The sequence below is a fragment of the Vipera ursinii genome (genome assembly GCF_947247035.1).
Source record: "Vipera ursinii genome assembly, chromosome: 1".
Lineage (NCBI taxonomy): Eukaryota > Metazoa > Chordata > Lepidosauria > Squamata > Viperidae > Vipera > Vipera ursinii.
Window position 1 is genome coordinate 65,661,144 of NC_139512.1, and position 12,527 is coordinate 65,673,670.

Sequence of the window (12,527 nt, forward strand, 5' to 3'; positions counted from 1 at the left end):
CTACTTCCCGTGGTCAGAGTCCCAGGCCATCTGGCAAAGCTAAATTTTAATGCAGATAGTTTGGTTGGGAGTAAGAGGGCCAAGGCAGTCCTCCATAGAAATTCTCAGGATATACCTTTATGATAAGTTTGCTTTAGTTTGGCAAGATTTCTGTCTATAGGTGAAGAACAATAAGGGAAGTTGCTTTGAGGTTATTCAGCGTGTATTTCTTTGTTTTTGGAGCCTGACACCTAAAAACATGGCTACTGAAGCCACACTGGCTACCAGTTCATTTTCTCACTGAAATCACCTAAAAATCCATATGGCTTTTGGGCTGGATATCTTAGAGACTGCCCATCCCGAGTAAATTCAGTCCACCTGATGTGTGGATGAAGAGAGAGCCTACCAAAGATCTCCTCCTATTAGCAGGTACTACCAGTAGAGGCACAGAAGCAGAGATTCTTGGAGACTACAGTACTTCTTCCCTCCTTTAGGAAAGCTTATCCCAGATGCCAGAATAGCTCACACTATATATAGCATTCCAGAGAATTACTGAGACCTGACTATTTCAGGAGACAATTGAAATAAACTCTTTGGCAATTGTGGCATTATTATTTTACTGCTTTGTGGTTTATTTTATTGTATTATTAGCTGTATTGTCTTATGAACTTATCCATACATTTCTTAGCACTACTGGAATGTGGTGCTTTACCATATTATAAATACATAAGTAACTAACTAAATAAGCAAGAAGAATTGAACAGTACAGAGAATAAGAAAGGTAACCTTGACAAAAAATACACACGAATTGTTAGCTAGACAAAGAAGAATGCTTAACATCATTTAAATCTGGGAGAACAAGAAAATGTTTGGAAGGAGTATAAGAAAGAGGAAGATAAAGCACAATTAGACTTGCAAGATTCTGTTACTAAAGCCAATCTCAAAGTGTACTTCTGGTCTTCCTATGGAGCTGTTTCCTACTGAGCTATTTTCTGGTCTGATCTACTTAATGGGGCTGACAACCGAGCTTCAGCAGTGGCAGTGTTGTGAAATATTTCCCACCTCAAAGCTACAAACTTCGATGTGTTTAGGAGTAAGCCGAATGAAACTCAGTCAGCTTCAAGCATAGGATGAGACAAAGCTCACTTTTTCTTTTCTTTTTTTGTATTCCTGTTTGAGATACCAGGCCAAGACAAGAAATCAAGAAGTGTCAAACAAAAGTAAAACCCATACTCTGCATAGCAACAGTAAAGAATAACTTGGGACAACAAAATGAATCAGCCTCATGGGCTAACAAAGTCAATACCACACATTCTCCCACTGGTTCAGATAAAATTTCACTTCTTGGGAAATAAACTGGAAAGATATTTAAAGTTTCATTAGTCTTGTCTTTCTTTCCTCCCCTGCTGCTATCCCACAGCATAAGACTGATGGTTCAGATCTTGGAGCAATGCCGGGTGTCTCCAAAGTGAACAGATTCTCATGAACTTTGGCCAGCTGAAAAAACAGAATCAGCCACCTAGGACTGTAAGGAAATACACAGTTTTGTCTAGATCAGACCTCATGGTGAGCTATATATCTTGCTTGCTTTTTAAAAAAATTATAAAACAGAATATTTACATCCTATTCTTTTAGCCAACAGGTGGCTGGCCAACCATTCTAGAAGTATTTAAAATAAACCAAAGTATTAAATTGCAAAATAAAATGATAGAAGTTCTTATTATAATAAGACTATTCAAATGCAGACTTAGCAACCCCAAACCAGGTTGTAGGCAGTTAAAGCAACACAAGGGAATAGAGAAGGCCATGAATAAACATAACTGATCTTATCTGGCTATTTCTTAGAGCCAGAAATATATTCATCATGAAGCTATTACAAATCCAAATGAACAATTTTTTAGTCTCTATTTTTATTCATTACCCATTTGAACAGCTCTCAAAAATGCACAAAATACTTCTCTAATGTGTGCTGAGCACTATAAATCATATTCTGGAGTAATTGGCTCAGTACACAGAGAAACCAAATTGGCTTTTATGACACTTTTGGACTATAAGTCATAATTTATACAATTTTGAGGTCTCCTCCCTTTTTGTTCCTATGTTTAATATTTTATTTTTTAATTTTTCCCAGAAAACTTAAGAATCGACAACTGAAAGCTATGGAGGATACACCCTGAGAAGTTTAGTCCCCACTATTTCCATTTGTGTTTCAGCCAGATTTCAACAACAACAATTTGTTTTTATTAATGTCTAAATTTGTTAATATTTTATTCAGACTGTTAATCATCTTGAGACCACCAAGAGTAGAAAGATAGTTATAAACTGAGTTTCAGCAAGAGATCCCTGACTGGAACATAAAAAAAACACTGGTTTTAAATAAGCCCAGATTTTCATAGGAAAGCTAGTGCTGAGGAATGGGGGACAAACAGGATGACGTATGACTTGCTTCTCACTTCAGAAGATCGAAACTTTACACCCCAAACAGACCACAGAATGGCTGAACTGACGAAACTGCAACATCTGTTAGAGAAGGGTCATTTCTTTTACGTTCTTTGTAAATACATCAACAGTAGGCTTTTGATAGTTGAAGATCAACAATGACACAAAGTCTGAAAATCTCAGCAGAACAACCCACTATAAAAATGGCGCAGATAAAACAAATAAAACAGCAGTGAATAGAGGAAGCCATTGGAAAAAAATCTCACAAAAGTTTCCAATCCGTTTACTTTCTTATGTGATTTTTTTCTCTCTCTCTGTATGACATTTCCTTTGCAGGAACCAACACAGATGTCTACACTCTGGAGGTTTTATCAGAATCATGAAATGTGCCTTGCGATGGGATGAAAGCTCTAATCTTTTCTTATCTCACCTTTTTCACCCCCCTCATTTCATCATCACAATATTTAGTTTAGTTTAGTTTAGTTTATTAATATTTCTATACCGCCCTTCTCCCGAAGGACTCAGGGCGGTGCACAGGGCAAGAATAAAATACAAAGTTACAAATATTAAAAGAAGATTAAATAGTTGCCCATTAAAACAATTAATACACTACATTTATAAAAACCCCAAAATTACAGCAATAAAAATACAAAAATAAAAACCCTACCAATCCCCCATCAGGCCAGGCCGGCTTGTTCGAACAAAAATGTCTTCAGCTCGCGGCGAAAGGAGCGAAGATCGGGCGCCATCCGGAGCTCTACCGGTAGCTGATTCCATAGTTCCGGAGCGCCCACAGAGAAGGATCTCCCCCTGGGGGCCACCAATCGACATTCTCTGATTTGATTTGATTTGATTTTAATTGTTTTGCTATGGAGCCAGTCACTTTTTAATGAAGTGGACATTATAAAATGGAGGGACAAACTACAGATGAATGAGAAACATGTTTTTCCAACTTCCTTGTTCGTGTAGATGTGTCAAGGATAGTAATTTCTAAGCACCTAAAAGGATGCCAGAACCAACACCCAGTTCCGCCATACAGCCCAGAATAACATCATGACTAAGAGTATAGGAAACCATAGGCAGAAGACCCCGTTCAAGGTCCTGGGGACCAGGTGTGTTCTCATCCATCTTTCCAGTGAATTAAATATGACTAAAAAGGGTAAGAACAGTATTGCAAATGAATGATTGACTATGGAAAGGGTATTGGTTTTGTTTCTGGAATGATTGCCTGAGTACCTAGACCAGGGGGTCTTCAAACTTGGCCCTTTTGTAACTTGTGGACTTCAACTCTCAGAATTCCTCAGCCACCACTGACCTAGATGATGGAGCCCTGGGATGCTATTTGTACTTCATTAAGATTGTCAACAACTGCCCTCGCCCAACATATCACCAGCTTAAACCGAAAGGCTTCTGTCTATATACTAAAGTTCAGATTATGAAAAACAAGCAAGATGATTTTTAAATATGTCAACAGTAATAAATAAAAACTGATAGCATAATCCCCAGAATCAATATCATCATCACAGTGCTTTTTTTGTACAAAGAAAAAAAAAAGGTGCCGGAACTCACACATGTCATACAACCCGCCTTGCCTACCCTACAAGGTTCCATCCAAAAAAGGTGCCGGAACTCCGTTCTGGGCGTTCTATGACAAAAATAGCCCTGATCATCATCATCATTAGCTAAACCTACATGATACCTTTCCAAGCAACTCTGAGCAGTTGTTAAAATATTTAAGAAAAAAAAAGACATTTTAAATTCAAATTCACAAAAATACAAGGATATTATTTAGAAGCAACTCAGCCCTGGGAGGCTTAAAGTGCTGCAGTGTTTCTAAATAAACATCTCAATCCTTCTACCGGTAAAGCAATACATTCCCATAACCAATTCCATTTAGCCTGAAGGCCAGTTCAGTCTTTTTGTAATGCAGACAGCTTTGAAAGCTTTAGTAATTTTTTTTAAAAAATAACATGAGTAAACTGATGTTACATCTGCACCTTCTTCTCTGAAGGGATTTCTAAAATCCCATAGGACTTCCAGCTCTTCTTAAAGCATCAATTTCTGCAGCCAAAGCAAATATGCAACCTCCCATCTTGGTTTTTAAATCAGACACAAAATTTTTAAGGAATGCAAAAGCTAAGGACATCCTAAAGAAAGCGAATTCAGTGTCCCCCCCCTCTTGCTAGCTTTGAGAATTTGCATATTGACAATTCAGCAAATTAAGCAACTGCTATGTATTTCAGAGTTGTCCCAGAGTTTTGACTCCTTTTGCATGTTTCTTTTTTCTAAACTACATGATTAAACATTACAACTAATACAGTATCTTATGTAGAAATCAGCTACCGGACTTGTTTGAAGACAAGTTTCTCATGTGTTACATTGCACAAAAGGAATATTGCTTTTAGAAATAATATGTATTGGGTTCCCATCCCCAAGCAACTTAAGAGGCAAACAAAAGCAGCTGACTTTAATTTGTAGTTAGCATCTTTTCTGGAAGCTCTCTGAGTGGAGAAAAGCATCTCGGGAAGGTGTTGCTTAACTGTCCTCTCTCTGAGGTGGGGAATAAAGAAAGAGGTAAGGTAGAGGACAATATGGACTGACTGACCATCTGTAAAATGGCAAACATGAGAGAGAAAGAGAAAGAGAGACAGTGAGGGACGGGGGGGGGGGGAGAGAGAGAGAGAGAGAGAGAGAGAGAGAGAGAGAGAGAGAGAGAGAGAGAGAGAGAGAGAGAGAGAGAGAGAGAGAGATGCTGTGATGGTTGCCAATATGGTCAGTGGTTGCAAAGTTACTTTTTTCTCAATGTTGTTAACATCAAACAGTTGCTGCCTGAGGCAGTAGCTAAGCAAGATCTACCTATACTACATGGGCTGTGATGTTCTGTCTCCTCTACTGCTCCTCTATTCCTGAAGCAAACAGCTGAGACCCCAGGACCACTGGCCTCTCAAGAGCCTAATGTGCAAATCTAAAGCTTCTAAAATGTTCTGCCAAAATATATATTTAATACAAGTGTGGAATAATTATATGTGCAGCATTAAAGAAATTCAATTTTTATTTCATTTAATTAAAATCAGTTTAGCTTCTAGCCTGCCTTCACTTAAACCACCAGCATATCTTTCAAAGGACAAACGTGATCTGGAGAAATTTCTTGTACGCTTCTGCTCCAGATTCTCCTTTCTTTAAGAAGCATATGGAGACCTCTGAACAGAAAATGACCATTCAATAAAACGTGTCTTGCATGGCAATGTGTTCAATGCCGCCAATGTTTAACTAAAAAAAAAACAAAACAGTTTGCCCACACTTGAGAGTTAATAGGTAAGATTACCTTGCTAGGACTTCCGGTGGCGACGCGACGCTGAAGACAGCCATTTCTAGGCTGTCCGCTCCGCGGCTTTGTAGAACCGCCGAAAACAGCGCCGATCAGCTGTTTTGGCAGTTCGGAAGCCCCCTCTTCGGGAGAAGAGGAGGGGGTGAGTACCCAGGTAGGGGTTGAGCTCTCCGGGGCCGCCTGAGCTTAAAGTTTGGGCGGCTGAAGGATCGAGCCCCCCCGAAGCCTGGGTTTGCTCCGGGCTACGCAGCGTTTCTGCTCCGTGCTTTTGGGAGCAGAACAAGGCGTTAGCAACCACCCCTGCCAGCAGGAAAGGATTTTGGAGTGCGAAGATGCAGGCAGAGCAATACAGGAGATCAATAGAGTTAATTCCGGGTCTTTCCCATAATTCCTGCCCGCAGAAAAGGTAGAACGGATGTCCATCTGTAGATAGATATTATGGCAGCTTCGTATCTCACACATTTTGATAGTCAGAATACAAGGAATTAAGAGCTTGTAGCATTAGCACTGTTTGCTATGTAATTGCTACATGATTAATCTATACTGCATTTTAGAAAAAAGCACTACTTTATAGAGCTTTGGCAGCCACATGGATCTATATGTACATCTGCTAATACAATTCACCTCCTTCCATCCACCTGAGCACTTCTAACCCAGTATTTTAATATCATTTAGAACTCGAAGCATCTTACTTCAATTGTGCAATTTTAGCAGAATGTAAAAATCAGAGCTCAATTGCCACAGAATTCTATTTTTGCTTGAAAAAAGTTAATTAGTACTACTAGTACAATAATTTTCATTTACTCAATCCTGAGCAATAAAACTATTTTTCTCTAGTAAGAGATGTAAAATAATTTAGACATGTGTACATAAGAACCTGGAATGTAAGATCCATGAATCAAGGAAAGCTGGACGTGGTCATACAAGAGATGACAAGACTGAACATCAACATCTTAGGTATCAGCGAACTAAAATGGACAGGAATGGGTGAATTTAATTCAGATGACCATCAGGTATACTACTGCGAGCAAGAATCCCTCAGAAGAAATGGAGTAGCCTTCATAGTCAATAAGAGTAGGAAAAGCAATACTGAGATAAAATCCCCAAAATGACAGAATGATCTCAGTTCGAATCCAAGGCAGACCATTCAATATCACAGTAGTCCAGGTCTATGCCCCGACCACTGGTGCTGAAGAGGATGAAATTGACCGGTTCTATGAAGCCCTACAGCACCTTATAGAACTAGCACCATTTTTTCCTAAATAGCTTTTTTCTTCCCTTATCTATATAAAGTAAACAACTACATACCATTGGTGACATTCAGCATTTTGACCTCCTAACTGCAGAGCCATTTCGGCCTCTTCTTTGCCTGCAATATAACCCAACTTTTTAATCTTTGTCAAAGGGAGATTTAACAATGTATGAAATCTTACATATTTATTACCTAATGCTGGGAGTTCATATAAAATGCCTAAAACTCTGTATGTTTTGAAGTTAGTCACTTTAGTAAATAATATCTACCGTATAAGGATTCAGCTGTCATTATAGCTGTCAAAAGCTATAAGATTGCTAATTTCTACTGAAGTCAAATTCTTTCAAACTTCACTTTCAACATTTATAAAACTATCAAGAGAAAATACTCAATGTAGGTAAAATTCTGCCTACAGAAAAGATGGGATTTTGACTTAAGTACAAAATACACACGGTTTCTATTATGAGAAGCAAATGGCCAATTAACGGAAATAAAAAGGAGACAATATAAGAAGCAAAGGGAGCTGGATGACTATGAGATAATCGTTATGTTCAGAAATCTGAAAAGCTGCCTACAACTTGGGCAAGAATCAGAAGTGTGAGCTAGCACAAATATACAATCTATTTGGGTAAAGATAACTGCAGCATTCTGAAGCAATACTGTTTTCTGTTTATCTGAACTCTTTTCAATCTATCTATTTTTAACGTAATCTATTGTTTTTATAATAACCCGTATAAACTTCAGCAAAATGTTATTTCCAGAAAATGTTTTCCAGGTTAGGTGAATAAATGTCTGATTGAATTTAATTGGGAAAAAAAAACAACTAAAGTTTCTTACCATCACGTGCATAGGATTGCTTCTCCTCTGTGTCTTCTGTGATTTCATAAATATCACTGTAAGCTCGGGCCAGATGCCAAAGGAAATCCTGCTTGTCACCATACTGTAGACAGAATGAATAACAGTTTATATGTTTGCATTTCGTTTCTTCTAGATCAGGGGTGTCAAACTCAATTTCATCAGCATTGCGGTTGTCCTCAAGGAGCCGGGTGGACATGGCCTACTGGGTGGGTGTGGCTAGAGTGCATATGACCTACTGGGTGGGCATCGGCAGCTCTACATCGTTCGCATCAAGGGTGCCTATGGGGGCCCGGGCAGGAGTGGGACAGATCTGAGGGTCTCTGGCAGAAGGAGGGCCTCTGGGCCAGGGCCAAGGCAGAGGGGGCCGTTCCCTCACTGTTTCCAGGATGGCTTCGCGGGCCACATGAAACCACTTCACGGGCTGGATCCGCCCCTCCCCCCGGGCCTTGTGTTTGACACGTCTGTTCTAGATTAAGGTAAATGGCACATATACCACACAGCACTTTGTTTCAGGGCTAACTTATAATGTAGCTAATGTATTTAAAAGGCAGACTTTGTCAAATCAATATTTTTTTTAAAAAAAAATCTCTTCCATTTGTTTGAAGTACAAAAACATTTTGGCTCTTTTATACCAAATAGAAAAGTAGAACTATTCCAGTTTCTGGGTGTGGCTTTCTGGAAAAGGAATTTTGGCAGTTGAAACTCCCTGTGAGCAGCTCCACCAGAGAGGATTGCGCTGTGGTGAAACTGCCAACCAGGAGCCAGGTTCTGGTTGATGAAAACTCTCCAAAGAGAAGGAGAGATCCAGGGATCACCCACTTGTGCTATGGAGGTAACCAGAGGAATTGAGTTTCTCAATTGAGCAGGTTGAGAGACGAGTGAACTACAATGTGCTCTCTATGGGCATTTGACCAGCAGAAGCCCCACTTTCTTAAACATCTTAATAATTGATTACTTTACAACCTAAGAGAAATATTCCACAATGCAAATGGAAGATGAAAGACTGTCAATGAGTGCCTTATTTTTGAAATTAACAAACGGGAAAAACATTGTTTTTAGTGGATTTTGATTTAAAAGCAAAAAGCTTAAGTTTGTGATCCAAGTAAGTTCACAAACGGATAAAGTTTAAAAAAAACTTTTAAAACACATTTTAAAAATGGGATTTAAAAAAAAACAGAGGAATTTTTCTTACAAAGTATCATTAAAAATAGCAAAATTAATAAGTCTGAAAGATCTTTATGGGAATGCTGATTATTTATTAAGGACAATAAATAATTTGTGTGTTTTACAAAATAAAAATATAAAGATCATACAGATGTAATTGTACTTAAGGAAATTCCATAAGGGAAGAAAAGAAACTGAAGGTGAGATTCCTTCTCTATAAGCAAATTTGGGATTATTATTTTTCTTGCTTATGTTATAAAATCTGTTGCTTCTTAAAGATTAACATATAGTCTTTTTGCAGAATAATTATCCTTAGTGGGGAAAAAGTCTGATGACAGCTTTGCTATTGATATAGAGATGACCAAATTTCACTTTTATTAGCCTTAGAATAAAAGGTAAAGGTAAAGGTAAAGTTTCCCCCGCACATGTGTGCTAGTCGTTTCCAACTCTAGGGGCCGGTGCTCATCTCCGTTTCAAAGCCGAAGAGCCAGCGCTTGTCCGAGGACGTCTCCGTGGTCATGTGGCCAGCATGACTAGACGCCAAAGGTGCACGGAACGCTGTTACCTTCCCACCGTAGTGGTCCCTATTTTTCTACTTGCATTTTTACGTGCTTTCGAACTGCTAGGTTGGCAGAAGCTGGGACGAGTAACAGGTGCTCACTCTGCTACACGGCACTCGGGATTCGACCCGCCAAACTGCCAATCTTCTAATCAACAAGCTCAGCGTCCTAACCCACTGAGCCACCGCGTCCCTTTTAGCCTTAGAATATTTACTATTAAATTATTTAACTTATAGGAAACCTGTAATTCAATGCTTTTAAATTAAGCCAAGTCTCAGCCACATTGAGGATTCTAACGGCTTACAAGAGCAATGTTTAGTTTGCATTTAGTTTAGTTGCTTGGATTTATTGGTATGGTTTAGGTAGGACTTTGCACAACTCCTGTATTCTTCTCTGCATTGTTAATTCACACACACACTCTTTTTCCAGAAAAAGCAATTAAGAGTTACCATAGGTTTATTGTTAAGCAGTAGTTCGAAACCTTCTTTCTTCTCCTGGTCAGTCCCTCTGTGTAAGCTATCGGCTTGGTGCAGCAACTGAGCAAGTTCTTCTTCTGAAGCAGTGTCCAAACTCAGCGCTGCTTCATCTTCATTGACAAGGTCCAGGGAATCTCTTCTTCCAGTTCTAACTGTTTCACAACTGATTTCATCTTCCCCTTCATCACTCTCTTTATCGGATTCCCTATCATAGTCCGATTCTGCATTGGCCGTAGTATAGCTTTAAAGAAAATACAGTATTTGTACTTCCGTGTCAAGCACCTGAAGAATTTAAAAATCAAGTAACCAATGTCTAAATTCATATTCAACAATAAGCCAGACCTTGGGGAATTCACAGTGAGCAAGCAGTATGTCCCACTCATTCTAAGTGGCTCATACTACTTTAATATACCATTAAACTAACAAGTAAGCAAATATTATTTCAATTTCGGGTCTTGGCTTTTTGTATTTCTTAAATAAAAATGGCAAACCAAGGCATGCTCCTGACTTATGAATTCCGGCTTCTTAAAGAGCAAGTGAGTAATCCAGTTTGAAAATCCAGTTAAATTTCAGATGTTGGCCCAAGCAGAAAAAGCCTAGTGGGCAAAAATGTGTGGCATATACAAACATGTAACTGATTCATTCATCAAATCTTCTGGAAACTCGCAGCTTGCACTGTATGGAAATTGTTTTGACAGCAAATGCAAATTAAATTGCTTACTACTGCCTTGATCACCTGATCAGCCAAATTACATTTAACTATTCCTTGTTCCTTACCCCCCCTCGCTTTCTCCATCGTCTGTGTTGCCAGCTCCTGAACTGGCTGTGAAATATATTGAGCTGGATCCTGTGGAATCACTTCTTTCTCTGGGATATATAAACCGCCTCCGCCGAATAACCTTTTGGCTTTCTTCTAGATGGGACCTGCAAAGTTAGAGATTGGCATGAGAATGAAACCTTACAATAATCAATAGTCCATTTCTTTTTGCCTAGATTGTTGGGGGCAATTAAGCTGACTTTGTAATAATGCCACTTGGGTATGTGTGTGAAAGCCCTAATAAGCAGGCATATATATAGAATGAAGGCTACTGCTAAGCTTGTAAGCCGCCCTGAGTCTTCGGAGAAGGGCGGGATATAAATGGAAGAAAAATTATATATATTATTAAAAGATATTTATAAAAGTTAAAATACTTATAAAATGGCCATAGTCAGCAAATAAAATTAAATAGGTAGGGCACATACTTATATGAAAAGAAAAATCTTCCAATTGGCAAAAAAACAAATACAGGAACGTGATCTAACCTACTGGAATAAGTTGTTACCACTGAGAAAAACCTTCGAATAGTCTAGGAAAATATTCTCAGAATGTATTTTTAAATAATAATTTGCTTTCATGACTGTATTCTCATAGTATTATGGAAACAACTGCTCCCCAAAAATGCTGAACATGGATTAAAAGCATGACATCTGTTCTCTGAACGTCTTGAGCATCAGATAAACATTAGATCATGTTTATGGGAAACTCCCTGCAGATCTTGCTCTGGATTCCAGAAACATGTCCATCATCTGCTGGCCATCTAAATTTAAGCAAAGTAGGTCATTTGCAATTCTACATTTTTTTGAGCAGAAAAAAATTGAGGGGAATAACTTCTTCAAATTTCTTCAGGGAAATGAAACATTCTCCAATAGCTTCTCAAGGGCATCGTAATGGCAGGACCATTGCAACAGGAAAAGCCCAAAGGGAAGCATTGCCTCATGGTTTTGACCCTTAAAATTTTAATGAAGCATAAGAGGCAACGAAGCAGGTAGACCACTGGAGGAGAAATCAAAATAAAATAAAAGATAAAAACAAAAAGCTCAATTTAGCAAAGGCTATTAAGCCCAACATTATTGGAAACTCGTTGGTTCAGATTAAAATTGCATGTCCAGCTTTAAAATAAAAACTTTGCCTCTTTTCCACATCCTTTCTTATAAAGGATGGTCTCTCATTTCTTACATGGCTACAAATTGAAGCAATAATGGTAATGACACAACAGTTTTTTGACATTCAGAATTATTAGGTTGTTCTTTCTTCTGCTAAAAAAAATAAAAATGAAGCTAGCTAGGGAGCACTGGTGAGGTTAGACTAAGAAACTAGCTGCTCTACAGATAACAGCAAGAGTCAAAATGTCACCTAGTGATCTCACACAAATCTTGATTAAAAGTTTCTGGATTCTGCTACTTGGCATCTTCTGTAGCCTGGAATGTGAGAAAAACAGACACACACCTGACTTCTCCAATAATTCCTCCAGCTAAACTCTGTAGGCTGTTTTGTAATTCTTGCACCTCATGTCGCAACTCCATAAGGCTTCTGAGCACAAAATCAAGACGATTTAAGACTTCAGCCTGCTCTTCGTGCGTTAGAAGAGATGTATATGGGACGCTATCACCACCCTCCACTGGTTCGGGTCTCATCCGTGGAACTAGTACGA

General features: G+C 38.7%; 1 protein-coding gene across 3 annotated transcripts in view; it reads right to left on the reverse strand.

Annotated features, from left to right (window-relative positions):
* Positions 1-12,527, reverse strand: part of RMDN3 (regulator of microtubule dynamics 3) — a 34,531-nt gene that overhangs the window by 17,309 nt on the left and 4,695 nt on the right. For all 3 annotated transcript variants that reach the window (XR_014493061.1, XM_083367771.1, XM_083367770.1), the window contains exons 3-7: positions 12,323-12,518; positions 10,834-10,980; positions 10,030-10,297; positions 7,836-7,938; positions 7,055-7,115 (exon numbers count right to left, since the gene is read on the reverse strand). Coding sequence is in view for 2 of the 3 variants with exons in the window: in XM_083367771.1 (XP_083223897.1) it covers positions 7,055-7,115; positions 7,836-7,938; positions 10,030-10,297; positions 10,834-10,980; positions 12,323-12,518 (775 nt within the window). In the remaining variant the exon portion in view is untranslated. The remainder of the gene's footprint in view (positions 1-7,054; positions 7,116-7,835; positions 7,939-10,029; positions 10,298-10,833; positions 10,981-12,322; positions 12,519-12,527) is intronic.